Below are 27,269 nucleotides of genomic sequence, written 5' to 3'. Positions count from 1 at the left end.
AGTCTTTCTCAGCGTCTTCAGTTTAATTCAATGACTAACGTTTCCATTAGAAGTCTTTCTCAGTGTCTTCAGTGTAAATTCAATGGCTAACGTTTCCACTAGAAGTCTTTCTCAGTGTCTTCAGTGTAAATTCAATGGTTAACTCTGCACTGAGAAAGGCTTCTCGTCCAAACGCCTCTCACTGAACTTACTGAGTGGATTTCTAAAGTTTCTAGCTCCAGCGCTGCTGGGTGTCTGGTGGATTTGGGATTTGGGAGAGTTACACAAATAGAAGGCAGCCTCACCTGTTCCTCGGCAGCGTGTCTCTGGAGTTCATCTCCATGCTCTCCTCCTGAGAAACCAAATCGACAGATCAATAACCAATAACCAATCATCAATCATCAGCCAGCAGGGGCTTAACCATGCGCTCAAGTCCCCAAACCTTCCTAACAGCCTCCGACAAGGACCCTTCCTCATCCTCTCTGAGCTAATCAACAATCAATAATCAATAATCAATGAACCACCCCAGAGACTCACCTGCTTGTGAGGCTCCAACCGACCGCTGGCCAGTCGGAATGGAGACAGGGGGAGGGCCTGAGAGAGAGAGAGAGAGAGAGAGAGAGAGAGAGAGAGAGAGAGAGAGGGGAGGGGGGTGAGACACACACTCACAGACTCCCTCACTCTCTCTCTCACACACACACACACACACAGTGCTTTTACCCCACTCGACTCACCTGACCCGGGCAGCTGAGATTGACGGACACGCTGCTCCTCCGATAGCGCGCGGACCCCCCCGCGTGGAACACGGCCGCGCCGTCACTGAGTGGGAGAGACGCGGGAGAGACAGGCGTGAGGACCGGGGCGGAGAGAGGACTTTTCAAACTGGGCAGTGGGGTACGAGCGTCAGAATAAAACAGCAAACAGCAGCTCCGTGTCCAAGAGAACGAGGACCCAAGAGATACTCATTGGAGAACAAAAATCATCGACGCAATGAAAGCTCGCTACTTCAATGAAGATGGAAACGTATTATTAAAATAGTGAGTTTTCAGTTTATCGATTACTTCTTCCTAGATATATATATATAGGGCCAACAGTAATGTTAATTAACTATCATCGTAAGAGATTAACACATTTCCCTGTACATCATAAACTGTATCGATCCTCTGAATTTAAGTGCATTACTGGATTACAAACGTAATATCGTGTGCTCCAGTGCTTAAAGAAAAGGGCTTGCAACCAGGAGGTCTCCGGTTCAAATCCCAGCTCAGCCACTGACTCATTGTGTGACCCTGAGCAAGTCACTTCACCTCCTTGTGCTCCGTCTTTCGGGTGAGACGTAGTTGTAAGTGACTCTGCAGCTGATGCATAGTTCACACACCCTAGTCTCTGTAAATCGCCTTGGATAAAGGCATCTGCTAAATAAACTAATAATAATAATAATAATAATAATAATAATAATAATAATAATGATACTGTCAGTAAACAGTCAGTCTGCAGTACCCGTACCTGACACCGGTGATCATGGGGGCGCTGTTGGACCGCCGCAGAGCCCCTCCTCCGCTTCCTGCGCCTGCGCACTGATCCACCTCCATCCGCTCCATATCGTCTCGCTGGGCCCGCGGACTCGAGACTGCCACTGCAGCCGGCCCCCCTGCACCCGAATCCAGCGAGCGCAGCTACTCTAGCCCGGTGAAAGCCCGACCCGCAGGCCTCACCCTCTTCCCCTCGGTTCAAAGCGCTCGGAAACCGCCGGGAAACAGCGACAGATTCAGCCACACTTGCGCATTTTTAGTTCAGCAAGCCAGGACCCGGGGGGGGGGGCTGTAAACGTAGCCGCACACAGCGAGGGCCGAGGAGAGAGAGAGAGAGAGAGAAAACCAAAAATAGTTTTTCAAACGAGTCCGAACAGCAAGTAAAAATAAAAATTAAAACAACTAATTGGTTTCCATTCTAAAAACCCGTCAGCACGACGAATAGCGAACAGTAAAACCGTGTTTGAAAAGATAATGAAAATCACTTTAATCGCGTCAAACATCCGAATAACGCCGCAAAACTGAAAGATCGCCTCTGACGCAATCTTTTAAAAGTTTCCCCGTCTGCGGTGAAGTTTAAATCCTCTGTATTTATTTATGTTTTATAGCAGCACAGTTATTTAGCGGGACGCGGTTCTCGCTTTTTTTTTTAATTATTATTTTTTTTTGATCACCCCCCGCCCCGTCCCGTCCCCTACACCCGCCGTTCCCCTCCCGACGCCCGCTCGAAACCCTAAATAATTATAATACGTGATTTATCGCTAATAAAAACAATGTTTTCTATATATAGTACAGTCTGCAGCTAAATGTATTCTGACTAATATCGAGACGGCCAGGGCAACAGCGCCTCCCTGCGCACTCCCGTGGAACTGCAACCAAAAATGAGAACTCGTGTACAGTGCTAAATAACATACATAGAATTTTAATTATAAACATATATTTGCATTCTTGTTATATATATATATATAAGAAAAGGATATTTCAGGTACTTAAAACGGTAGAATAATTGATTACAAATCCTTCACTATATATATGGGCGTCTGCTAAGAAATAAATAATAATAATAATATATATATATATATATATATATATATATATATATATATATATATATATATATATATATATAGTGCTTGTCTTAGAAGTATTCAGTTCTAACCACTAGAGCCACACTGCTTCCCTCTCTGTCTCTCAATTCTAACCACTAAATAAATTAATCTGTAAAATAGTCAGTAGATACTTATTGAGGAATGACTCTCTCTCTCTCTCTCACAGTGTTTTATTTTTTTCTGTTATTCTTTGAACCCAGGGTCAGGCGTCTCATTAATGGCTTGAGTTTTTTATACACAGCGATCGGAAGTCTGGGCCCGGGAACCCTGGGGCCGGTTCACACTGGTTTCCCTGCTGGAGAGTGTTTCAGTGATGTCACAATGCACCGGGACCAATCTGAGAATTCTGTTCTAGAACAGCAGGTGGGCGGGTCTTTAGAGTTAATGATGTAATGGAACACTGTGTGCTTGCTGTGTTTTTAAGAATGAACAAGGTGCAGAATTTGTGAAGGAACTTCACAGGCACAGTGTGTGAAATAAGAACTGGTCATTCTCAATGGGGATTGGGGGTTCCCTCCAGTCCAGGGCAGGCTTGAGACTGAACTGCTCCGTCCCTCCCTCCCTGAGAGAAAAGGGGCTCCCTCCAGTCCAGGGCAGGCTTGAGGCATGGAGACTGAACTGCTCCCTCCCTCCCTCCAGTGCAGTCCAGGGCAGACTTGAGACTGAACTGCTCCCTCCCTCCCTCCCTCCCTCCCTAAGAGAAAGGGTGCTCCCTCCAGTGCAGTCCAGGGCAGACTTGAGACTGAACTGCTCCCTCCCTCCCTCCCTCCCTAAGAGAAAGGGTGCTCCCTCCAGTGCAGTCCAGGGCATGCGTGAGACTGAACTGCTCCCTCCCTCCCTCCCTCCCTAAGAGAAAGGGTGCTCCCTCCAGTGCAGTCCAGGGCAGACTTGAGACTGAACTGCTCCCTCCCTCCCTCCCTCCAGGGCAGGCTTGCTTCAATAGTAAACAGACTCACGTGTCTATAGGAGTGAGAAGGCGTCCCGCGCTGTTTAATATTTTGTTTGCTGTTAGTTTTCACTCCGCTGGTCCCGGAGGTAGTTTGAACTTTGGGTTTGCGTTCAGGAACGTTTCCCAAGATGATTAACGTCAGAAATGCCATGACTGTGAACTCTGAACAAAATGAACAACCAAAAACAAAAACAGCAAAAAAAATACTGAAATTCTGCAAAAACAACACATTGAACACAAACCCCACGGAAGCGGATGCGTGCCGAGAGGAAGAAGCTTTCTTTTATTGGTACGGTCGTGAATCTAAGCAATTAGGACACCCCCCCCCCCCCCTCCCCGTGTGATTTCTCAATACAGACTGTTAAGGAAATCAACAAGCAGCCAGCATTCAAATGCCAGTTCCTCAGAGAGTCTCTCAGAGATCCCAATAGATCACATGGGATCCTGTAGGGATCACACACAGTCTCACAGATAACCCAGGAGATGCGGTCGTCTCAGAGGGCTTCCTATAGAACCTCAATAGGAAACAGTCTCACCGCTAATCCAGTCTCGCTATCACTGTCTCATTGTAACAACACAGATTAATAATTCTACACAGGACAGACTTGCAAATAATCCTACAGGACACAGATAATTCGACAGGACAGAGTCTCATAGATAATTCGACAGGACAGAGTCTCATAGATAATTCGACAGGACAGAGTCTCATAGATAATTCGACAGGACAGAGTCTCATAGATAATTCGACAGGACAGAGTCTCATAGATAATTCGACAGGACAGAGTCTCATAGATAATTCGACAGGACAGAGTCTCATAGATAATTCGACAGGACAGAGTCTCATAGATAATCCGACAGGACAGCGTCTCACAGATAATCCAACAGGACATAGTCTCCCACATAATCCTATAGTGTACATTTTCTCATGGATAATACTTTAGGATACAGTTTGTCTATTCGGGTGTCTCTGTGTCTCATTGTCCCTGACTCAGTGTCTCCATGTCTCTGTGTCTCCGGATCTCAATGTCTCCATGTCCCTGTGTCTCAATGTCTCTGTGTCTCCGGATCTCAATGTCTCTGTGTCCCTGTGTCTCAATGTCTTTGTGGCTTTGTGTCCCTGTGTCTCAATGTCTCCGTGTCCCTGTGTCTCAATGTCCCTGTGTCTCAATGTCTCTGTGTCTCCGGATCTCAATGTCTCCCGGTCTCAATGTCTCCATGTCCCTGTGTCTCCAGATCTCAATGTCTCTGTGTCCCTGTGTCTCAATGTCTCTGTGGCTCTGTGTCCCTGTGTCTCAATGTCTCCGTGTCCCTGTGTCTCAATGTCCCTGTGTCTCAATGTCTCAGTGTCCCCGTGTCTCAGTGCAAGGTTTTGAAGCCGCTGTCCGCGGGGGGTGCGCTCTTCCTCTCCGGGTCTTGCTTCTGCTGCAGCACCTCCAGCCTCTGGGCCCCGCCCTCTCTCCGGGCCCCTCCCCTGGCAGCCCCGCCCCTCCCCTTGGTGAGGAAGTAGAGCAGGGCGTTGAGCCAGGCATTGAAGGAGGCGAGCGGCCGGGTCAGCTTGTAGCAGATGGAGACGAGCGCGACGGTGCGGCAGTCGGCCCCCCAGGCCGAGCCCTTGAGCAGCAGGAAGACGGTGCGCGTGACGTGGAAGGGCAGGAAGCAGAGCGCCAGCAGCAGCGTGATGGTCACCACCGTGCGCAGGGACTGGCGCCGCCGCCGGAGACTGAGGAAGGAGTGCGAGGGAGGGGGCTGGGGAGAGGAGGAGGAGGAGGGGAGCACCCCGTCTCCTCCTCCTCCTCCTCCTCCCTCCTCCCCCAGGCTTCGGAAGATGGTCCGGGCCACCCTGGAGTAACACCACCCGATGACCCCGAAGGGCAGGCAGAAGAGCAGCACGTGGAGGGTGATCCCGTAAGGAACGTAGTCCTGCAGCTCCCAGTCCGGCGCGTCGTCCCAGCACACCGTGTTCCCGTCCCGGTTGCTCCCAGTGCGGGCGAAGCGGAAAATGGGACTGGTGAGAGCGAACACCACGGCCCAGACCAGCAGGCAGACCCCCTTGACGGCCCGGCGGGGCCCCCCGCTGGCCAGGGAGCGCAAGGGGTGGCACACGCCCAGGTAGCGGTGCAGGGAGATGCAGGCCAGGAAGGCCAGGCTGCAGTAGAGGTTGAAGTAGAAGAGGAAACGCACCAGCCGGCACACGGGGTCCCCGAACACCCAGCGGTCCCGCATGGCGTAGCTGGCAATCAGGAAGGGCAGCGAGAGGCCGTACATGAGGTCAGTGGTGGCCAGGTTGACCATGTAGGTGAGGGAGGGGGTCCAGCGCTTGGCTCTGCCTCCTCCGCGGTGCCCACCCCCGCAGAAGGAGCGATGCAGGATGATGGAGTTCAGGACCAGGCTGAGGAGGAAGGTGACAGAGTAGCACAAGGGCAGGAAGATGTATTTGTAGGATTCGTCGATGTGGCAGGACGAGGGGGAGGAGGAGGGGGTGGTGGGGGGGCTAGGGGGTGCTAGAGAGGCAGGGGAGGACTGGCTGGTGTTCTGCCATTGTTCGATCGGGTAGAGGGGCAGGGAGCTGTCGTCTCTCTCCATCACAGTGTCAGTGTGTGCGTGCATGCGTGTGTGTGTGTCTCAGTGTGTGTGTGTCTCAGGTCTGGCAGGCTCTGTATATCCACTCGTCAGGTCTGGTCTCGGGGCACCTGCACAGAGAAACAGACAATCGACCGTGAGGAGTCTTTTCAGAAGCAAATCTATTTGTGTCTCTCCTCTCTCCTCTCCTTTCTCAGGGTTTACTGACACTCTGCTTACTCAGCTGTTACTCGCTCCATTACCCCTCAAACAACAATGAGTAACAGCGAGCCTCTGCCAGCAATCATCTACTGGAGAGAACTGCAGCGAACGACTGGAGCCACACTGCCTCCCTCCCTCCCTCCCTCCCAGTCCCTCCTCAGCTCCACTAGAGCCACACTGCTTCCCTCCCTCCCAGTCCCTCCTCAGCTCTAACCACTAGAGACACACCGCCTCCCTCCCTCCCAGTCCCTCCTCAGCTCCACTAGAGCCACACTGCTTCCCTCCCTCCCAGTCCCTCCTCAGCTCTAACCACTAGAGCCACACTGCCTCCCTCCCTCCCAGTCCCTCCTCAGCTCCACTAGAGCCACACTGCTTCCCTCCCTCCCAGTCCCTCCTCAGCTCCACTAGAGCCACACTGCCTCCCTCCCTCCCAGTCCCTCCTCAGCTCCACTAGAGCCACACTGCTTCCCTCCCTCCCAGTCCCTCCTCAGCTCCACTAGAGCCACACTGCTTCCCTCCCTCCCAGTCCCTCCTCAGCTCCACTAGAGCCACACTGCCTCCCTCCCAGTCCCTCCCAGTCCCTCCCAGTGTTCAATAGACACACTAAATGAAGCTTAGTAAATTCAATGACAAACGTTTTGACTCGAAGTCTTTGTGACGGTCTTCAAGGAGAGCCCTCACTCACCTGAGCGGTCCTTCCTCTTTCAGTCTCACTCCCCCTTCTTCTTCTCCTTTATTTCCTTCTTGTCTGTTCATCCACGACGTTGCATTTGATCCAGCGAATAGATAAATAAGGGATTGTGTTACATAACGTTGAGTCTGTGTAGAGTCTGGCGCTCACGTAGCTGCGGAGCGTAGCTGTCATTAGAACTGACATTTTCGTTGTTGAAAAACTCAAAAGGTTTTATCTGTCAAATTTCACAGTCTCCATTGTGAACAGGGATAGCTTAAAAAAAACAAGAATCTTCTTTTGATTTTTCATCAAAAAATAATAAGAATCAGAAATATAAGCAGTTTGAGACTCAGTTTAGTTGAAGCGATGCGGTCAGTCCATTCTTTGAGTGTGAGTCTCTGTCTCTGTGCACGGGTCACTAATGCCCCTCTAAACTCTCTCCCTCCTCCCTCCCTCTCTCACACGCTCCCTCGCTCTCTCAGCTCCGCTCAGAATCTCATTGGCTTCAAAGTCCAGCACAGAGACTGAACAAGAGAGAGAGAGAGAGAGAGAGAGAGAGAGAGATGTTTGCAGTGTTAGGGTTAGGGTTGGAGGGTTAGGGTTAGGGTTAGTGTGATGGTTGAAGTGTTGACTCTCTCTTGTTGACTCTTTCTCTTGTGCTGAGCTGTCAGTTTAATCAGAGCCACAGTAACCAGGATCATTATGGGCTGGCTGGTTGCCAGGAGAGACGAGAGAACAGATTGTGTCCAACAGCTAGGTGCACACACACACACTCACACACACACTCACACACACACACACACACACACACACACAGTGTAGTTTAATTTCTTTGAAAACATATTTCTTGTATTTTGTTTTTACAAATGTATTACAAAGCCGGGTAGATACAGTTTGAATGGATTCAGTTTGAATGGACACAGTTTGAATGGATACACTTTGAATGGATACAGTTTGAATGCACACAGTTTGAATCCAGGGAGTAGTTTCTGTTTGGAATGCTGCAGAGAGAAAGAACTCGTAATGAGATCCGGAAATACTGAACACTGGATAGGAACGAAAAATAACACAGAACCAGACCTTCACACACACACACGCACACACACACACACACACACACACACACACTGACACACACACACACACACACACACACACACACACACACACACACACACATTGCATCCCTCCTGATCAGGACGCAGTGTGCCACTGGTCATCTCAGAGCCCTCCTGTGCTGGCGAGTTTGTTCGTTCTCAGCAAACCTGCAAGACGAAAAGAGAAGAACTTTACAGAGCTTTCCAGAACTTTACAAAGCTTTCCAGAACTTTACAGAGCTTTACAGAACTTTACAGAGCTTTCCAGAACTCTATAGGGCTTTCCAGAACTTTACAAAGCTTTCCAGAGAAACACTCTGCCACCTAGTGGAGATGTGAGAAATTCATCAGTAATGAAAGTGTTGCATGAAAGTGTGAAAATTAATGTGACAGAGTGACAGTGTGAGAGAGTGAGGGAGTGACAGTGTGAGAGAGTGACAGAGTGAGGGAGTGACAGAGTGAGGGAGTGACAGTGTGAGGGAGTGACAGTCTCTCTTACGCGGTCAGGTCCTCCACCTCCAGTAAGATGGCATCCTGCTCCGTCTGGAGCTGGTCACGTGACAGCAGCGAACCAACCAGCTCCGAGCTCAGATCTGATTGGACAACAGAGACACAGGGTCAGCCAGTCTGTCTGTAGATACCAGCTGAATCTGATACTCTCTCTCACGCTCGCTCCCTCTCTCTCACCCTGCACAGCCTGGCTCAGTCTTTTCCTCAGAGTGTCCAGCTGTTTGATGGTCAGTGTGTGCAGGTCAGCACTCTGCAGCCTCCTGCCGTCTGGAGTGTGCGCCAGACCCTCGCAGGACTGACACACGGGGAGACAGACAGGGAGACACACAGACAAGGAGACAGACACACCACAGGGACACAGAGAGAGAGAGAATTACATGACAAAATGAACAGCTGCTCACATTCTGAATGTTATATCCTGCATAGAGACAAGGCGCATGAACCCCATTCTATGTAGCTCTCTATATGCATGTATCTCCAGTAGACCCTGTAACCTCTGTGCAGTGGCACAGAGTCACTGTGCTGTTCTGTGCAGTGATGCAGGACATTGTGTGTGAGGGACATCAGCCCTTTACATCCTGGAGGGAAACTACTTGGTTCTCTCTCTCTCTCTCTCTCTCTCCTCCCTCCCTCCCTCCCTCCCTCCCTCTCTCTCTCTCTCTCCATCTCTCTCTCTCTCTCTCCCTCCCTCCCTCTCTCTCTCCCTCTCTCTCTCTCTCTCTCCATCTCTCTCTCTCCCTCCCTCCCTCTCTCTCTCGCTCTCTCTCTCCCTCTCTCTCTTTCCCTCTCTCCCGCTTTCCCTCTCTCTCCCCCTCCCTCCATCCCTCCCTCCTTCCCTCCCTCTCTCTCTCTCCCTCTCCCTCCCTCCCTCCCTCCCTCTCTCGCTCTCTCCCTCTCTCTCTTTCCCTCTCTCTCTCTCTCTCTCTCTCTCTCTCTCTCTCTCTCTCTCTCTCTCTCCATCTCTCTCTCTCTCTCCCCCTCTCGTTCTCTCCCTCTCTCTCTCTCTCTCTCACCTGGTTCTGGCTCCTCTTCTCCAGTCTCTCTCTCACCCTTGCCAGCGCCCTCCGGGCTTCTGTCTCCACCTCTCTCTGTCTCTCCACAAGGTTGCCCCTGGCAACCGGAGCAAGGGGTGGGGCTTCCAGCGCAGGGACACGCCCACCAGTGCAGCCTGCAGGATTCTGGGGGTGGGGGACATGACAGAAATAATTACGGTAATTATGTTTTAAAAAAATAATCAATTAAGCACAAAAAACAAAGTTAAAGTTAAAGTAATATAAATATAATTCAAGTTTTAAAAAATGTGTGGATTTTTCTCCTCGTTCAGTTCATACCTCCCTCCCTCTCTCCTTCCCTCTCCTCTCCTCCTCCTCCTCCTCCTCCTCCTCCTCACTCTCACTGTTGTTGATGAAGCAAAGCTGCAGGTTCATCCGACTCTGGAGCCTGGAGAGAGAGAGAGAGAGAGAGAGAGAGAGAGAGAGAGAAAGTGAGAGAGAAAAAGAGAGAGAGAGAGAGAGAGAAAGAGAGAGAGAGAAAGCGGTTTTCTAGAGTATAAAAAAAATCTTTCTCCCCCTCTCTATCTAATGCACTTGTATCTGTGTTCTCTGAGTCTCTATATAACACACGTGTATTTGAGAGAGACAGGCACCCCCTGGTCAGCCTGGTTTCTTGTCTCTTACCGGGATGTGAGTTCGCTCACATGTCTGGTGATCTCTTCATCTCCTCCCTCCTCCTCCTCCTCCTCACACTGCGCTTTCACACTCTGTCGGTGAGTCAATCTGGCGGGCTGAAACACAGACAGACTGTCACACCCTGTGTACCCTCCCCCCTCACCTCACACCTCCCCTCCCTCTTCCCTCACCTCACACCTCCCCTCCCTCTCCCCTCACCTCACACCTCCCCTCCCTCTCCCCTCACCTCACACCTCCCCTCACCTCACACCTCCCCTCCCTCTCCCCCCCTCCCCCTCCTCACCTCCCTTCTCATCTCTCCAGGCTGTGGTCCTCTCCTCCCCTTCTCTCTCTCCTCCCCCTCTCTCTTCTCTTCTCTTCTCCTTCCCCTCTCTCTCTCTCTCTGCTCCTCTTGTCTCTCCAGCTCTTCGATGTGGCGCCCCAGTGCCTCCCAGTGCATGATGGGCATGGCCAGGTCCTCCAGCGAGGACCCCAGGGGGGAGTGGGAGGGGGCTGTCCTGGATTCTGCCCGATCAGAGCTCAGCTCAGCTTCATCACACTCCTTCTCCTCCCCCTCTCTCTCCTTCCCCTCTTTATCTCCCTCCATCCCTCTCGAACCTGCCCTCGGACTACAGGGGTGGCCAGCCTAGAAGGAGGAGAGGAGAGAAGAACAAAGGGTAGCAGTGTGGAGTAGTGGTTAGGGCTCTGGACTCTTGACCGGAGGGTCGTGGGTTCAATCCCAGGTGGGGGGACATTGCTGCTGTACCCTTGAGCAAGGTACTTTACCTAGATTGCTCCAGTAAAAAAAACCAACTGTATAAATGGGTAATTGTATGTAAAAATAATGTGATATCTGTATAATGTGAAATAATGTGGTATCTTGTAACACTTGTAAGTCGCCCTGGATAAGGGCGTCTGCTAAGAAATAAATAATAAAATAAATTTAGCTTTGTTCAGTTCACGCTGGGTGCTGTTCTGCTGTTTGCCAGCAGGAGGCAGCACATGACCCGGGAAAGAGCTGGTTAACAGAGCAACATGTGTAAAATAAATCTTTACAATTAAATAAAAAATACAAATCTAGTAAAGGTATTAAAATCCTTATCTTTCTGCCTCTCCTCTCTCCCCCTCACTCTATTTTCCTGCCTCTCTCCCTCTCTCACTCCCCCTCGTTCTATTTTCCTGCCTCTCTCCCTCTCTCTCTTGTAACTGTGTTGAAGCCAGGCCCAGCTCTGATCCCCAGCCTCGCAGTTCGGTTCAGTGCTGCTCTGCAGAACCCCTCCTGCACACAACATGCCTCTGCGTGCCCAGACACTGCCCTCCACAAAGCAGCACTGTGTCAGTGTGAGTGAGTCAGTGTGTGTCTCAGTGTGTGTGTGCGTCTGTAACTGTGTCTGTCTCAGTGTGTGTGCGTCTGTAACTGTGTCTATCTCAGTGTGTGTGCGTCTGTAACTGTGTATCTCAGTGTGTGTGTAACTGTGTGTGTATCTCAGTGTGTGTCTATAATTGTGTAACTGTGTATCTCAGTGTGTATGTGTGTGTGTGTCTCAGTGTGCGAGTGTATTGCGAAACTTCTGAAAGGCAGAAAGAAAAGTTTAAAAGTGAAACAATTAGACAATGAATCAGTTTCCAGGCAGCAAGTCTCTGAGCAAGAAAGGAAAGTCCTGTCTGTCTGTGAAGAGGCCCAATGAACAGCCCTCCCCTCCCCCTCCTCTAATCAGCTCTATGAACACTCACCTCACGCCTGTCCGTCCGTCTGTCCGTCACACGGCCAGTCAATCCCACTCTCCTACTCCCAGTGACACCAGTGGGGTGTGGAGGAGAGCGAGCAGAGAGCTGAGACACACGCGCGCACACACACAGAGTGTGTGGAGGAGATGTGAGAGAGGAAAAGAGAGGGGGGGCAGGTATCCAATTTCAAATGTGCTGCCAAACAGGAGGAGCGAGAAAGAGAGAGGGAGGGAGGAGAGAGAGAGAGGAGGGGAGGTAGAAAAGAAAAGAAATAAACAGAGGAAGGAAAGGAGGGGGAGGGAAAGAGAAGAGGGAGAGAGAGACAGAGAGAGGGGGGAGAGGGGAAGAGAGGGAGAGGGGGAGAGAGACAGAGAGCGAGAGGGGAAGAGAGAGAGAGAGAGAGAGAGGGGGGAGAGGGGGAGAGAGACAGAGAGCGAGAGGGGAAGAGAGAGAGAGACAGAGAAAGAGAGAGAGAGAGTGTGTGTCTATGTTCAATGTGTTTCTTATAAAAGTTTCCTCACAGTAAAAGCACAGCAAAGTGTAATAAACTATACAGTCACACTCACTGACACACACACACATACAGAACAAGAGAGACCGTTTGTGATTCTGTTGTTTTTGGTTTATTGTAATTTCTTTTATCATTATATATATATAATAATTTCCCCCTCGGATGTCAAATTTACTCAGAGAAAGGAGGAAAACAGACAAATAATGTACATCCATGCAGAATGATTCTGTATACAGCAGTCAAGCAAGCAGTGAGCAGCTGAGGGCAATGTCTGGGGTCTGTGCGCAGAACACCCCTCGAAGAAATGGTGCGTTCCACCAGCCCACACAGTGCTGCAGCCTCTGTGAAGCAGAACGTACCATTTCTGAACCGGCACGGGTAAAGCGCACAATCTTTTTTACTGGGCTGTACTTTCGCTTTTCTACCAGCAGATGGTAGTATAGCCTTGAGTAAAAACTTCAAAACACTGTCACTCTACAGCAGTGTTGACAACAAGATCGGTGATAAATTTAGGAATGGAAATATTATAGAATTCACACTTTAAATACGGCACATATTCATGTATATATTTGTAAATATTATACTTTTGTTGTGACATCATCCAGACATTGCCCCTTAACAACATAATAACAAAACACTGTAATAAATATATGTAATCATATTTAAATATTAAATATCTTCGACAGTTATATGCTATTATTGCTAACATTGTCATCATAATTAACATCATCTCCATACTCTTATTATTATTATTATTATTATTATTATTATTATTATTATTGTTTCATATGATATTATTTTACAAGATAACAGTTTTAAAGTGTGGGGGTCATGCGAAGGATTCCTATTGGAGGAGGGGGATCGCCGCACGCACGCACACACGCACGCACGCACACACGCACGCACACACGCACGCGCACACGCACGCTCGCACGCACACACGCACGCACGCACAGACGCACGCGCACACGCACACGCACACACACATACTGAAGATCATTGAATCTGAATCTTGAAACATCCTCAACTACAACATCTCTGAATCAACCACTGAGAGGGACACGCCTGCACACTCAACCAATCAGAAAAGGAGAAAGGGATAAACTGCAGCCAATCAGAACACAGTCCAGCCACACTTCAGCCATCAGCACCAGGCAGAAGGACGGAGACGCAGATGGATCACCAAGAGGGGGGTATCTCTGTGCACAGACACACTGAGACACTGAGACACTGACACACACACACTGAGACACACACACACTGACACACTGAGACACACACACACACACACACTCACACACACACACTGAGACACACACACACACACACACACACACACACACACACACACACACACACTCACTCTCACAGCTCCGCGCAGCGCTCCTGTTTGCTGTAGTGGTCGAACTGGCTCTTCCAGTGCATCATGTAGGAGCTCCACCTGTGAAACTCCGTCTTCCACTGGCGCTCCGCGTCGTCGATGTTATCTGAGAGAGAGGGAGAGATACACTTTTTACTGCACTGCACAAAATATAAGAATACAAGGGAAGCCTTCTTCACAAAAAAAATACAAAATCTCTGCATAGATTTCTCAGACTGGCCAGACCCAGATAAACTCCCCCTCCTCCTCGGAGACAAGCTGTATAGAAGAGGCAGCCCAGGACACAAGCGCCTGCCACAGCCTGAGGGACAGGGAGGGACACCGAGGCTCCTCACACAGCCTGAGGGACAGGGAGGGACACCGAGGCTCCTCACACAGCCTGAGGGACAGGGAGTGACACCGAGGCTCCTCACACAGCCTGAGGGACAGGGAGTGACACCGAGGCTCCTCACACAGCTTGAGGGACAGGGAGGGACACCGAGGCTCCTCACACAGCCTGAGGGACAGGGAGGGACACCGAGGCTCCTCACACAGCCTGAGGGACAGGGAGGGACACCGAGGTTCCTCACACAGCCTGAGGGACAGGGAGTCACACCGAGGCTCCTCACACAGCCTGAGGGACAGGGAGGGACACCGAGGCTCCTCACACAGCCTGAGGGACAGGGAGTGACACCGAGGCTCCTCACACAGCCTGAGGGACAGGGAGTGACACCGAGGCTCCTCACACAGCCTGAGGGACAGGGGAGGGACACCGAGGCTCCTCACACAGCCTGAGGGACAGGGAGGGACACCGAGGCTCCTCACACAGCCTGAGGGACAGGGAGTGACACCGAGGCTCCTCACACAGCCTGAGGGACAGGGAGGGACACCGAGGCTCCTCACACAGCCTGAGGGACAGGGAGGGACACCGAGGCTCCTCACACAGCCTGAGGGACAGGGAGGGACACCGAGGCTCCTCACACAGCCTGAGGGACAGGGAGGGACACCGAGGCTCCTCACACAGCCTGAGGGACAGGGAGTGACACCGAGGCTCCTCACACAGCCTGAGGGACAGGGAGTGACACTGAGGCTCCTCACACAGCCTGAGGGACAGGGAGTGACACTGAGGCTCCTCACACAGCCTGAGGGACAGGGAGTGACACTGAGGCTCCTCACACAGCCTGAGGGACAGGGAGTGACACTCATGCCAATAAAGCAATTGAAATTGAAAACTGAAATTGAAAGAGTGAGAGAGAGAGAGAGAGAGAGAGAGAGAGAGAGAGAGAGAGAGAGAGAGAGAGAGAGAGAGAGAGAGACGACGCTCCCTCCCTCCCATGCTCCTGGAATAGCAGGCTGGTTGGGACTGGGCTGATCCTCGGGATGCAGTCAGTATTTATAGAGATCCCGGCTCCGGCTGGCAGCTGCAGGGCGACCTCGCTGACACCCCCCCCCCCCCCCCCCCCCCCCCCCCGCGTATACGAGGAGTGGAAAAAGTGACGAGGAGTTATAAACAGAGCGAGGGAGATAAGAGGGGAGAGAGAGAGAGAGACAGGGAGAGGGGAGAGGAGTGAGGGAGAGTAGTTATAAACAGAGCGAGGGAGATAAGAGGAGAGAGAGAGACAGGGAGGGAGAGGGGAGAGGAGTGAGGGAGAGGGGAGAGAGAGACAGAGAGAGAGAGGTACAGAGAGGTACAGAGAGGTACAAAGAGGTGCAGACAGGTACAGAGAGGTACAGACAGGAACAGAGAGGTACAGAGAGGTACAGAGAGGTACAGACAGGTACAGAGAGGTACAGACAGGTACAGAGAGGTACAGAGAGGTACAGACAGGAACAGAGAGGTACAGAGAGGTACAGACAGGAACAGACAGGTACAGACAGGAACAGAGAGGTGCAGAGAGGTACAGACAGGAACAGAGAGGTACAGACAGGTGCAGACAGGTACAGAGAGGTACAGACAGAAACAGAGAGGTACAGAGAGGAACAGACAGGAACAGAGAGGTACAGACAGGTACAGAGAGGTACAGACAGGAACAGAGAGGTACAGACAGGAACAGAGAGGTACAGACAGGTACAGAGAGGTACAGACAGGAACAGAGAGGTACAGACAGGAACAGAGAGGTACAGACAGGTACAGAGAGGTACAGACAGGAACAGAGAGGTACAGAGAGGAACAGAGAGGTACAGACAGGTACAGAGAGGTACAGACAGGAACAGAGGGGTACAGACAGGAACAGAGAGGTACAGACAGGAACAGAGAGGTACAGACAGGAACAGAGAGGTACAGACAGGTACAGAGAGGTACAGACAGGTACAGAGAGGTACAGAGAGGTACAGACAGGAACAGAGAGGTACAGACAGGAACAGAGAGGTACAGACAGGTACAGAGAGGTGCAGACAGGAACAGAGAGGTACAGACAGGAACAGAGAGGTACAGACAGGTACAGAGAGGTACAGACAGGAACAGAGAGGTACAGACAGGAACAGAGAGGTACAGACAGGTACAGAGAGGTACAGACAGGTACAGAGAGGTACAGAGAGGTACAGAGAGGAACAGAGAGGTGCAGACAGGAACAGAGAGGTACAGACAGGTACAGAGAGGTGCAGACAGGAACAGAGAGGTACAGACAGGAACAGAGAGGTACAGACAGGTACAGAGAGGTACAGACAGGAACAGAGAGGTACAGACAGGAACAGAGAGGTACAGAGAGGTACAGAGAGGTACAGAGAGGTGCAGACAGGAACAGAGAGGTTTGGTTCACCTGTGACGTTGAGCAGCTTGGGCAGGAATCGGTTCCAGAAGGCACACACCTGGGTGCGCAGCCCGCGGAACACCTTGAGAGGCTCCAGGTTCAGCCCCACGTATTTCTGCTCTGCGGCGGAGAAGAGGGGCCAGCGGCGCCCGGACTCTGAGGGCTCGTTCGGGTTCCTGGGAGGAAGGGAGGGGGGGTTAGATACAGCGTTGGAGAGAGAGAGACACAATACACCCACATTCCCTCACTCCTCTCCCCTCTCCTTCAATGCCCCTCCACCCCCCTCACTCCTCTCCGCTCTCCCTCAATGCCCCTCCACCCCCTCACTCCTCTCCCACCCCACCCCACCCCCTCACTCCTCTCCCCTCTCCCTCAATGCACACCCACCCCCTCAGTCCTCTCCCACCCCCTCACTCCTCTCCCCTCTCCCTCAATGCCCCTCCACCCCCTCACTCCTCTCCCACCCCCTCACTCCTCTCCCACCCCACCCCACCCCCTCACTCCTCTCCCCTCTCCCTCAATGCACACCCACCCCCTCAGTCCTCTCCCACCCCCTCACTCCTCTCCCCTCTCCCTCAATGCCCCTCCACCCCCTCACTCCTCTCCCACCCCCTCACTCCTCTCCCCTCTCCCTCAATGCCCCTCCACCCCCTCACTCCTCTCCCCTCTCCCTCAATGCACCCCCACCCCCTCACTCCTCTCCCACCCCACCCCACCCCCTCACTCCTCTCCGCTCTCCCTCAATGCCCCTCCACCCCCTCACTCCTCTCCCACCCCCTCACTCCTCTCCCCTCTCCCTCAATGCCCCTCCACCCCCTCACTCCTCTCCCACCCCCTCACTCCTCTCCCACCCCACCCCACCCCCTCACTCCTCTCCCCTCTCCCTCAATGCACACCCACCCCCTCAGTCCTCTCCTACCCCCTCACTCCTCTCCCCTCTCCCTCAATGCCCCTCCACCCCCTCACTCCTCTCCCACCCCCTCACTCCTCTCCCACCCCACCCCACCCCCTCACTCCTCTCCGCTCTCCCTCAATGCCCCTCCACCCCCTCACTCCTCTCCCACCCCCTCACTCCTCTCCCCTCTCCCTCAATGCACCCCCACCCCCTCACTCCTCTCCCACCCCACCCCACCCCCCTCACTCCTCTCCGCTCTCCCTCAATGCCCCTCCACCCCCTCACTCCTCTCACACCCCCTCACTCCTCTCCGCTCTCCCTCAATGCCCCTCCACCCCCTCACTCCTCTCCCACCCCCTCACTCCTCTCCCCTCTCCCTCAATGCCCCTCCACCCCCTCACTCCTCTCCCACCCCCTCACTCCTCTCCCCTCTATCCTCCCCCTCTCTCACCCAGTCCTGGCGAAGTTGGCCCAGTATCTCATGATGCGTCGGCTCAGCGTCTCCTCGTCGGCAGTGTAGTTCAGGCTGCGGTTCAGGGGCAGCCCGAACACGAACTCAATCTCGTAGCCGTGGATCACCCCCATCCACTCCGGCCAGGCCAGGTTAGAGGCGCGGTGGTCGAAGTAGTAAGCATAGACCCCCCCTCCCCCTCCCCCTCCCCCGGGGGTCCCCAAACCGGCGTACGCCCCAGCGAAGTGAAGCAGGGGGCAGATGACGTTGTGGTCGCCCACGATGTCGTCCAGGGCGTTGCGGTTCTTGACGGGGTTGTCCTCGTCCATCCAGTCGGTGTACTGCAGCACCACGGCCTCCTGGCCAATGTCGTTGGCATGGGGGACGCTCATGCGCACCCCTTCCAAAAAATCCTCCCTGCTGATCAGGCTCTCGTTGTCCTTGCTGAAGCCGGGCGCCCCGTACAGCAGGAAGTAGGAGCCCTCGTCCTGGTTCACCCCCAGCAGCACCGCCGGGGGGGGGTCCCTGAACCCGGCGGGGCTCAGCGCCGCCTCGGGGGGGTCGGGGAGGAAGACGCCGTCGATCAGCGGCACAAAGGAGAAGCGGAACAGGCTCCGATAGGGCAGCACCAGCCACTCCTGATCGATCAGCTCCTGGGGCTCCCTGGAGCGCAGGCAGTCCACCAGCTGGCTGTCGTTGATCCCGGAGGAGCCGCCCCCCTCGCACCCCACCAGCTTGCCCAGCAGCGTGGCCCTCCTGCGGGCCTCGGCCGGGGTGACGGTGGCCCAGGGGCAGTTGGGAACCCCGCTCTGCATGATGGCGCGGGAGAAGAGCGGGCGGCTGCCCGGAGACAGGAGGTGCATCCCCACGGAGGCACCCCCGGCGCTCTCCCCGAATATGGTCACCGATTTGGGATTGCCGCCGAAAAAATGAATGTTTTCCTGCACCCACTGGAGGGCCAGGCGCTGGTCCAGGAGCCCCACGTTGCCGGGGGCTTCCTGGGAGCCGTGGAGGGCCAGGAACCCGAAGGCCCCCACCCTGTAGTTCATGGAGAGCACCAGGACCTGTTCGGATTGGGCCAGGAAGCGTCCGTCGTACACGTCGAGCGACGCCGAGCCGCTGTAGAACCCGCCTCCGTAGATCCAGACCATGACGGAGGCGTTGCGCGGGCGGGGCGACGGGACCCAGATATTGAGGTACAGGCAGTCCTCGCTCATCTCCCGGTTGGGGTTCCACATTTCGATGCCAGGGAAGCCCGGGTACGAGGTGTCCACGTACTGGTAGCAGGCTTTGGGGTACGAGCCCGCGTCCCACGTCCCCGGCCATGGCTTCTTGGGGTGCGAGGGCTGGAAACGCAGCTTCCCCACTGGGGGCTCCGCGAAGGGGATCCCCAGGAAGGCGGAGACGTGACCCCCGCTGCCCCCGCTGCCTCCTCTCGAGTTCGGAACCGGCAGACGGACCCCCTTGACCCTGCCTGCCCGGGTCGTGACGGAGAGCTCCGAGTCCAGAGCTGGGGAGAGGGAGGGGAGGAGGAGGAGGAGGAGGAGGGAGGGGAGGGAGGGAGCTTGAATCATCGTCCTGGTGTGGCGGGTGGATCACGGGGGTTCTATAGCGGGGTCTGCTTCTTCCTCCTGTGGAGTGAGGGGAGGAGAGGGAGAGGGGGAAGAGAGAGAGAGGGAGAGAGAGAGAGTTATTAAACCGCATTTCTACATGAGCACAGCCTGACACACACACACACACACACACACTGAGACACACACACACACACACACACGTGTTTCTCAGCTCCAAGCCCCCCTCCCTCCCCCCCCCCCGCCCTATTGAAATGGAACCCCACGGAGGTTGTTCCGCTGTTGTGCTCCGTTGCCCTGGCGACGGGATTAGTGGCGTCCTGAGTGGGGGGGCGGCTGCGTGCCAGCTGGACCCGGGGGCTATTCTGAGGGTCCGGAGCACATGCCTGCCGACAACTGGGCTGAGACCATAATAAACACACACTCTATACAATGTGTACACTATACACTATACACTATACCACACACACTCACTATACAATGTGTACACTATACACTATACACTATACCACACACACACACTATACAATGTGTACACTATACACTATACCACACACACTCTACACAATGTGTACACTATACACTATACACTATACCACACACACACTATACAATGTGTACACTATACACTATACCACACACACACAGCGCAGACACTGATACACACACACTGATATACACACTTCTTGAGATACACACACACCCCTGAGACACACTGAGACACACTGAGACACACACCCCCGAGACACACTGAGACACACACCCCGAGACACACTGAGACACACACCCAGTGACGGCAGGCTCTATTTATAACCTTCCCCAGCAAAACAACAAGCATCCCAAACGAGCAGGGCCTCTCTGTCTGTCCCTCCCCTCACCTGTGTCCCCCTCCCCCTCCCCTCCCCACTCCTCTCCTCTCCTCTCCTCTCTCTCCCCCTCTCTCTCCCTCTCGGAAGTCTCTCCTCTCTGGCGTTCCAGGAATGCCAGACTCTGGGATTCACAGGGGGATCCGATTCACCTCGGGACCCAAAAACACTTCCACCATCCCTCTCATTCCATCCCTCCCTCTGTCTTACACCCCACCCCACTCTCACACACATGCTCCCACACACACACACACTCCCACACACACACTCATACACTCCCCCACACACACTCCCGCACACTCACACTCTCTCACAGCCAGCTCTCCGACAGGCAGTTCAGCAGACACTCTGGTGCCAAGGGAAACACAGCCCACAGGAAAAGAGACACAGAGAGAGAGAGGCAGAGAGGCACAGAGAGGCACAGAGAGAGAGAGAGAGAGAGAGAGAGAGAGAGGCAGAGAGGCACAAAGAGAGGCAGAGAGGCACGAGAGAGAGAGAGAGAGTGAGAGAGAGAGTGAGAGAGAGAGTGAGAGAGAGGCACAGAGATAGAGATACAGGCAGGGAGGCACAGAGAGAGGCAGAGAGAGAGAGAGGCAGAGAGACAGAGAGGCAGAGAGAGAGAGAGAGACAGGCAGAGAGGCAGAGAGAGACAGGCAGAGAGACAGAGAGACAGGCAGAGAGGCAGAGAGAGACAGGCAGAGAGACAGAGAGACAGGCAGAGAGGCAGAGAGAGACAGGCAGAGAGACAGAGAGACAGGCAGAGAGGCAGAGAGAGACAGGCAGAGAGACAGAGAGACAGGCAGAGAGGCAGAGAGAGACAGGGAGAGAGGCACAGACACACAAACACTGAGAGAGACACAGAGAGACAGCTAGAAAGCCAGATTATTAAATGAAATGGCGCACGTTTAGGCTGTCAGTATTTCTCAATGTCGTTTGGATATTAAGTATCACTGAAAACAACCAGGCAAAAGATGAAAGCAACATTTACAAAATAGGAACGTGACACCGTCCACATACAGAAAAGAAGACTTCAATTATCAACAATAATAATAACAACAACAACAATACAGACCAGAAAACGCTCCCGACGCGCTGATAAACCCTGTACTCCCGCAGGCGGGTAATTCACTCTCAAAACTGGAGCATCACATGACCCACAATCAATTTGAAAAGTGACAGGTTAATGACATCCGCGGAAAAAACACCATACACGCGCGCACACACACAACGTGTTCATACCTTTAAAAACACGTGCCTTATCTTAAAAAGCAAACACGTGACCGTGCCGGTAAAGGGACGGTGCAGAATGACATCATGCGCCCGGCGCGCCCGCAAACGGAATACAAATGGTTTGTGTTTTTAGGAAAAATCTATTTATCTATCTATCTATATATATATATAAATTCTTTATTAATTGATTCTATTTATGTTATACTAAACAAACCAACAGCGTCATATCTTCTTCCACTGTATGAAACGCCACGCCGATCTCCAGATGAGAAGGAGGATTTCGTGTCGATTGCTCGATCTCTGCTCGACTTGCCCGGACACCGCGCAGTGTAAACAGCGCCGCGCACACACGCCCTTTTCACACACTGTGGACAATCCCATCCGCGCTAATTCGCTTTGTTTTAAAAGGTAGCGTCCGTGCATATTTAAACAGCGGGGGCTGTATTTAAAAACAAAACTAATCATAATACATGATCTACTGAAAATAGAGCGAACTGAGCCACACCCACCGACACACACACTGACACACACACACACACACACACACACCCACCGACACACACACACACACACACACACACACACACACACACTGACACACACACACACACCGACACACACACACACACACACACCCTGACACACACACACACACACACACACCGACACACACACTCACACACACACACACACACACACACACACACACACACACACACCCTGACACACACACACACACACACACACACACTGACACACACACACACACACTGACACACACACCGACACACACACACACACACACACTGACACACACACACACACACACACACACACACACACACACTGACACACAGACACACACACACACACACTGACACACACACACTGACACACACACACACACACACACTGACACACACACCGACACACACACACACACTGACACACACACACTGACACACACACACACACACTGACACACACACACACACACACACACACACACATAAAAGTACACAAATAAGCATACATTTAAAACAAAAGACTTATACATTTAATTAATAATAATAATAATAATAATAATAATAATAATAATAATAATAATAATAATAATAAATGAAATACCCTAACAATCTTACAGAAATGCATCCTAATATATATATACTGTATATATAGCTGTCTGTAGACATCATGTAAAACACTGAACACAGACACACAGCACGGCGCTGATTATTCTTGTTCTCATCATTATGTTTGTAATGCGATGGTATGTATCGGTTGAGGCTCACCTCTGTGCGCTGTTTCGGGAGCGGGTTCGCCCTCCTCCGGCTGCAGTCGGGTCTTTGCGCCGCCTCGGTGTTCGTGCAGCGCAGGGACTGAGGGACGGTGCCGGTGGTGCGCGGTTTCTGTCGGCTCCACACAGTCACGGTCTCGCTGGCCTGTCTGTCCGCGTCTCTCTGCGGCTGCTGCCCAGCGCTCGACTCCTTATAATAAACCCTAGAATGAAAAAAGGGCTCGCCAAGTTCTCGCGATACCTCGACCCCCCCCAGTCCATTCTACTATTGCATAGAGGGTCTCGCGAGATCGGGGGACGGAGGGAGGGTAACATACAGTATTGAATTCATTAGTTATAATTTACAGTCTGTATTTCCGCAGCTGTGCAGAGTGCTGAGTTTGCAATGGTACACACAGTCTGTACAGGGATCGCTCACACAGACGCGCTGTTTAAACCCGACACACTGCGCATGCGCACCATACGTGTCTGTTTCTAATCAGGCCTTGTAGACCGTCCCGTTTGTTTAAGCTGTCTCCCTTCCTGTCGCTCTCTCTGATGCGCACTGAACGGGCTGAGTATACACGCATAATCTCTCTGTAGGGCGGGGGTCTTCAACGGGGGGAGGAGGACGCGTACCCGTGGGGGTCCTTCTAAGAGTCATACAGGCGTACGCAGGACGACTCAGAAACTCAAATAAAAGTGAAAGTCTAAAAAAGATCTTGAATGGTTTTTTCTTTCCGCGGTTATATATGATCTCTAAACCACTGTCCATACATAGAGTTCACTTCTGTTTAACAGCTCAAAGAGAACCGCAGGAGATGAAGGGAAACACACACACAGAATGTATCACGCCCGTGGCTTCCACCTGCGTGGTTTCGATCGCGAGGCTTTCCACTCTGATATCGGAGGGTGACGCAGAGGTCCCGTGATTCTGCCTGTGCAGAGCGCTCTGTGGCGGACTTTGCTGTTTTCAACTCGTCTTATAAATAAATTAAAAACACTTTGACGCTTTCTGGTTTTTATTTATCAGGCGCGGCTGCGTTGTTGTGGTATTCTGTCCTAAACCAGCTGTCTGCCAGTCCCAGAACCGCGGTGACATAAATGATATTATTAAATAATAGAAACGTGTCATTCAGATTCTTTTGCCTTTTATTGAATCTGTAGTACCATTCTGTGTGAGTCTCTCTCCTCTCCTCCTCTCTCATCTCTCCTCTCCCCCCCCCCCTCTCTCCTCTCTCCTCTCTCTCCTCTCCCCCCTCTCCTCATCTCTCCTCTCCTCCTCTCTCTCATCTCTCCTCTCCCCCCCCTCTCCTCTCTCCTCTCCCCCTCTCTCATCTCTCCTCTCCTCCTCTCTCTCCTCTCCTCCTCTCTCATCTCTCCTCTCTCCTCTCCCCCTCTCTCCTCTCCTCTCCTCTCTCTCATCTCTCCTCTCCTCCTCTCCCCCCTCTCTCATCTCTCCTCTCTCATCTCTCCTCTCCTCCTCTCTCTCATCTCTCTCCTCTCCCCCCTCTCTCCTCTCCTCTCTCTCATCTCTCCTCTCCTCCTCTCCCCCCTCTCTCCTCTCCCCCTCTCTCATCTCTCCTCTCCTCCTCTCCCCCTCTCTCCTCTCCTCTCTCTCATCTCCCCCTCTCTCCCTCTCATTGCTCTTCTCCTCCTCTCTCTCCTCTCTCCCTCTCAGCACTTCTGAAAGCACTGGACTCAGCAGTGTTGTGCATGAGTGACAAACTGTCCTCTCCTCTCCTCTCTCTCCCAGTCTAATCCAGAGAGTGAGTGAAGGAGGGAGGGAGACAGCCTGGTCGATGCACTCCACGGTTGTGATATATTTCGGTGTCCTCTGCTAATCAAAGAGAGTGCCTCTCCTCTCCCAGCCCACATCACAGCTCAGCCCTGAGGCTGCAGTTTTGTGAAGATCTCTGCTAATCAAAGAGAGTGCCTCTCCTCTCCTAGTCCAGATCACTGCTCAGTTTCAGCTCAGTGTGTGTGTGTGTGTGTGTGTCTCAGTGAGAGTGTGTATCTCAGTGTGTGTGTCTCAGTGTGTGTGTGTGTGTGTCAGTGTGTATCTGTGTGTGTGTGTGTGTGTGTGTGTGGTGTGCATGCGTGCGTGTGTCTCAGTGTGTGTGTGTGTGCGTGCATGTGTGTCTCAGTGTTGTGTGTGTCAGTGTGTATCTGTGTGTGGTGTGTGTGTGCGTGCGTGTGTGTCTCAGTGTGTGTGTGCGTGTGCGTGCGTGCGTGTGTGTCTCAGTGTGTGTGCGTGTGTGTCTCTGTGTGTGTGAGTGTGCATGCGTGCGTGTGTGTCTCAGTGTGTGTGTGTGAGTGTGTGTGTGTATCTGTGTGTGTGTGAGTGTGTGTGTGTGTCTCAGTGTGTGTGTGGTGTGTGTGCGTGTGTGTCTCGAGTGTGTGTGTGTGTGTGTGTGCGTGCGTGTGTGTCTCAGTGTGTGTGTGTGTGTGTGTGTGTGTCTCAGTGTGTGTGTGTGTCTGTGTGTTTGTGTGTGTGTGTGTGTGAGTGTGTGTGTGGTGTGTGTGTGTGTGTGTGTGTGTGTGTGTGTTTGGTGTTGTGTGTGTGTGTGTGTGTGCGTGTGTGTGTGTGTGTGTGTGTGTGTGTGTGTGTGTGTGTGTGTCTCGCTGTTGTTTGCATTGATTTGCTGTCTCTGCAGAGAATCTCAATCCACTCTGTACAGCTACTCAGCACTGATTAAATCAGGAGCTCCATTACAGACAAGGCAAGGAGCCGGAGGAGAGGAGAGAGAGGAGGAGGGGAGGAGAGAGAGGAGGAGAGGAGAGAGAGGAGGAGGGGAGGAGAGAGAGGAGGAGAGGAGAGAGAGGAGAAGAGGAGAGAGACAGAGAGAGAGAGGAGGGGAGGAGGAGAGGCGAGAGACAGAGAGAGGGAGGAGGGGAGGAGAGAGACAGGGAGAGAGAGGAGGGGAGGGAGAGGAGAGAGACAGGGAGAGAGAGGAGGGGGAGGGGAGGAGAGAGACAGGGAGAGAGAGGAGGGGAGGGGGAGGAGAGAGACAGGGAGAGAGAGGAGGGGGAGGGGAGGAGAGAGACAGGGAGAGAGAGGAGGGGAGGGGAGGAGACGAGAGAGCAATACATGCAGTGTCAGAGAGCGCTGCTTTCGGGAGCTCAGTGAGTTTAGACTCCCTCTTTTTAACTCCCCTGCTATAGACTGTCAATGCGATTTATTTTTAGGTCACTGTTACCATCTGCTGGCCATCCCTGTTACTGCAGCTTGTTGATTCAATGTAATCCTGAGAGAGATTGCTGCTCCGCACTAACATTGAATTGTACATCTGTATATATTTGTGTAGATGGAGATGTAGCTCCGATCACTATACACGTGTCTCTCGAGGGTTCAAGGGTTCTGTCCTGCTTAAATAAATAAATGCATTTGAATTTCATTTAAATTTGAATTAGTGTTTCAAATGTACATCTCTGTGCTTTACAATGCTTCCCTATGCTTTACCACACCTCTTGGTGCTTTACCATACCTCTCTGTGCTTTACAATGCTTCCCTATGCTTTACCATACCTCTCTGTGATTTACAATGCTTCCCTATGCTTTACCAGACCTCTTGGTGCTTTACCATACCTCTCTGTGCTTTACAATGCTTCCCTATGCTTTACCATACCTCTCTGTGCTTTACAATGCTTCCCTATGCTTTACCACACCTCTCTGTGCTTTACAATGCTTCCCTATGCTTTACCACACCTCTCTGTGCTTTACAATGCTTCCCTATGCTTTACCACACCTCTCTGTGCTTTACAATGCTTCCCTATGCTTTACCACACCTCTCTGTGCTTTACAATGCTTCCCTATGCTTTACCACACCTCTGTGTGTGTTTATACTCTGGGGACATGTTTATCAGGGAGTTGTTGTTCTTGTTCAAAGATAAGGATTCATGATTGCAATCAGAAATCAGTTATGTATTAATTCACAATGACTAGAAGGTGACGTTGTTGTATTTGCTATACAGTCACGGGTTTCATCCCAGCAGTTTTGCTGTTCCCTTTTATTACCGAACAGCCATGTTACAGGGAAACAAACACAGAGTCGCAAATCCTGAGAAACGAAACTCAAGCAAGTGCTATCGAAACTAAACTGAGTCAAGCAGACCAGCGTTTGGGCTCCAGTGCCTTCATCAGTGTTATTGAAACTAAACTGAGTCAAGCAGACCAGCGTTTGGGCTCCAGTGCCTTCATCAGTGTTACTGAAACTAAGTCCTCAGGGTTGACATTGTCTATACCTTTTAGGATTTTGAATGTTTGAATCAGATCACCGCGTAGTCTTCTTTGTTCAAGACTGAATAGATTCAATTCTTTTAGCCTGTCTGCAT

General features: G+C 52.2%; 4 protein-coding genes across 8 annotated transcripts in view; all 4 read right to left on the bottom strand.

The window, feature by feature from the left end:
- Window positions 1–2,401, bottom strand: part of LOC131731609 (P2R1A-PPP2R2A-interacting phosphatase regulator 1-like) — a 4,957-nt gene extending 2,556 nt beyond the window's left edge. Inside the window, exons 1-4 of one of the 3 annotated variants that reach the window (XM_059020828.1) lie at window positions 1,486–2,401; window positions 714–798; window positions 517–573; window positions 285–331 (exon numbers count right to left, since the gene is read on the bottom strand). In XM_059020828.1, the coding sequence (XP_058876811.1) occupies window positions 285–331; window positions 517–573; window positions 714–798; window positions 1,486–1,580 (284 nt within the window). In that variant the 5' untranslated portion in view covers window positions 1,581–2,401. The remainder of the gene's footprint in view (window positions 1–284; window positions 332–516; window positions 574–713; window positions 799–1,485) is intronic. The other 2 variants (XM_059020827.1, XM_059020829.1) reach the window with 2 other exon arrangements.
- A 1,501-nt stretch (window positions 2,402–3,902) lies between these two features.
- On the bottom strand, window positions 3,903–7,173 carry LOC131731608 (P2Y purinoceptor 3-like). The gene is made up of 2 exons (XM_059020823.1): window positions 7,036–7,173; window positions 3,903–6,259 (listed from the first exon to the last, which is right to left on the bottom strand). Exon 2 carries the CDS (start codon window positions 6,174–6,176, stop codon window positions 4,926–4,928), a length of 1,251 nt encoding a protein of 416 aa, XP_058876806.1. The 5' UTR covers window positions 6,177–6,259; window positions 7,036–7,173; the 3' UTR covers window positions 3,903–4,925.
- Window positions 7,174–7,845: 672 nt separating this feature from the next.
- Window positions 7,846–12,330, bottom strand: si:dkey-6n21.12 (schwannomin-interacting protein 1). Of its 2 annotated transcripts, none has more exons than XM_059020826.1 (8): window positions 12,032–12,330; window positions 10,602–10,943; window positions 10,307–10,413; window positions 9,962–10,070; window positions 9,680–9,808; window positions 8,808–8,925; window positions 8,620–8,713; window positions 7,846–8,288 (listed from the first exon to the last, which is right to left on the bottom strand). In XM_059020826.1, the coding sequence occupies exons 2-8, from the start codon at window positions 10,902–10,904 to the stop codon at window positions 8,240–8,242; spliced, it is 909 nt and encodes a 302-aa protein (XP_058876809.1). In that variant the 5' UTR covers window positions 10,905–10,943; window positions 12,032–12,330; the 3' UTR covers window positions 7,846–8,239. The 2 variants fall into 2 exon arrangements, with proteins under 2 accessions (XP_058876809.1, XP_058876807.1); XM_059020824.1 differs by having other exon boundaries at window positions 9,644–9,808; window positions 12,032–12,320.
- A 295-nt stretch (window positions 12,331–12,625) lies between these two features.
- Window positions 12,626–23,157, bottom strand: LOC117970865 (acetylcholinesterase-like). Of its 2 annotated transcripts, none has more exons than XM_059020821.1 (4): window positions 22,952–23,157; window positions 17,993–19,623; window positions 16,656–16,822; window positions 12,626–14,023 (listed from the first exon to the last, which is right to left on the bottom strand). In XM_059020821.1, exons 2-4 carry the CDS (start codon window positions 19,564–19,566, stop codon window positions 13,902–13,904), a joined length of 1,863 nt encoding a protein of 620 aa, XP_058876804.1. In that variant the 5' UTR covers window positions 19,567–19,623; window positions 22,952–23,157; the 3' UTR covers window positions 12,626–13,901. The 2 variants fall into 2 exon arrangements, with proteins under 2 accessions (XP_058876804.1, XP_058876805.1); XM_059020822.1 differs by lacking the exon at window positions 22,952–23,157 and adding an exon at window positions 21,502–21,624.
- Window positions 23,158–27,269: the final 4,112 nt, after the last annotated feature.

Source organism: Acipenser ruthenus, unplaced genomic scaffold (genome assembly GCF_902713425.1).
Source record: "Acipenser ruthenus unplaced genomic scaffold, fAciRut3.2 maternal haplotype, whole genome shotgun sequence".
Lineage (NCBI taxonomy): Eukaryota > Metazoa > Chordata > Actinopteri > Acipenseriformes > Acipenseridae > Acipenser > Acipenser ruthenus.
Note: the sequence above shows the minus strand (reverse complement) of the source record. Positions and strands in the feature narration are given on the sequence as shown.

Excerpts from the sequence above, each read along its gene's own strand:
- si:dkey-6n21.12 (XM_059020824.1), bottom strand. The coding sequence starts at position 10,904 with ATGGAGGGAGATAAAGAGGGGAAGGAGAGAGAGGGGGAGGAGAAGGAG. Across the intron at positions 8,926-9,643 it reads AGAAGAGGAGCCAGAACCAG|TCCTGCGAGGGTCTGGCGCA; the intron begins GTGAGAGAGAGA and ends CCCGTGTGTCAG. Across the intron at positions 8,289-8,619 it reads GAGGTGGAGGACCTGACCGC|GTTTGCTGAGAACGAACAAA; the intron begins GTAAGAGAGACT and ends TTCGTCTTGCAG.
- LOC131731608 (XM_059020823.1), bottom strand. The coding sequence starts at position 6,176 with ATGCACGCACACACTGACACTGTGATGGAGAGAGACGACAGCTCCCTG.
- LOC117970865 (XM_059020821.1), bottom strand. The coding sequence starts at position 19,566 with ATGATTCAAGCTCCCTCCCTCCCCTCCCTCCTCCTCCTCCTCCTCCTC. Across the intron at positions 16,823-17,992 it reads GCCAACTTCGCCAGGACTGG|GAACCCGAACGAGCCCTCAG; the intron begins GTGAGAGAGGGG and ends CCTTCCTCCCAG. Across the intron at positions 14,024-16,655 it reads CAAGCTGCTCAACGTCACAG|ATAACATCGACGACGCGGAG; the intron begins GTGAACCAAACC and ends CCTCTCTCTCAG.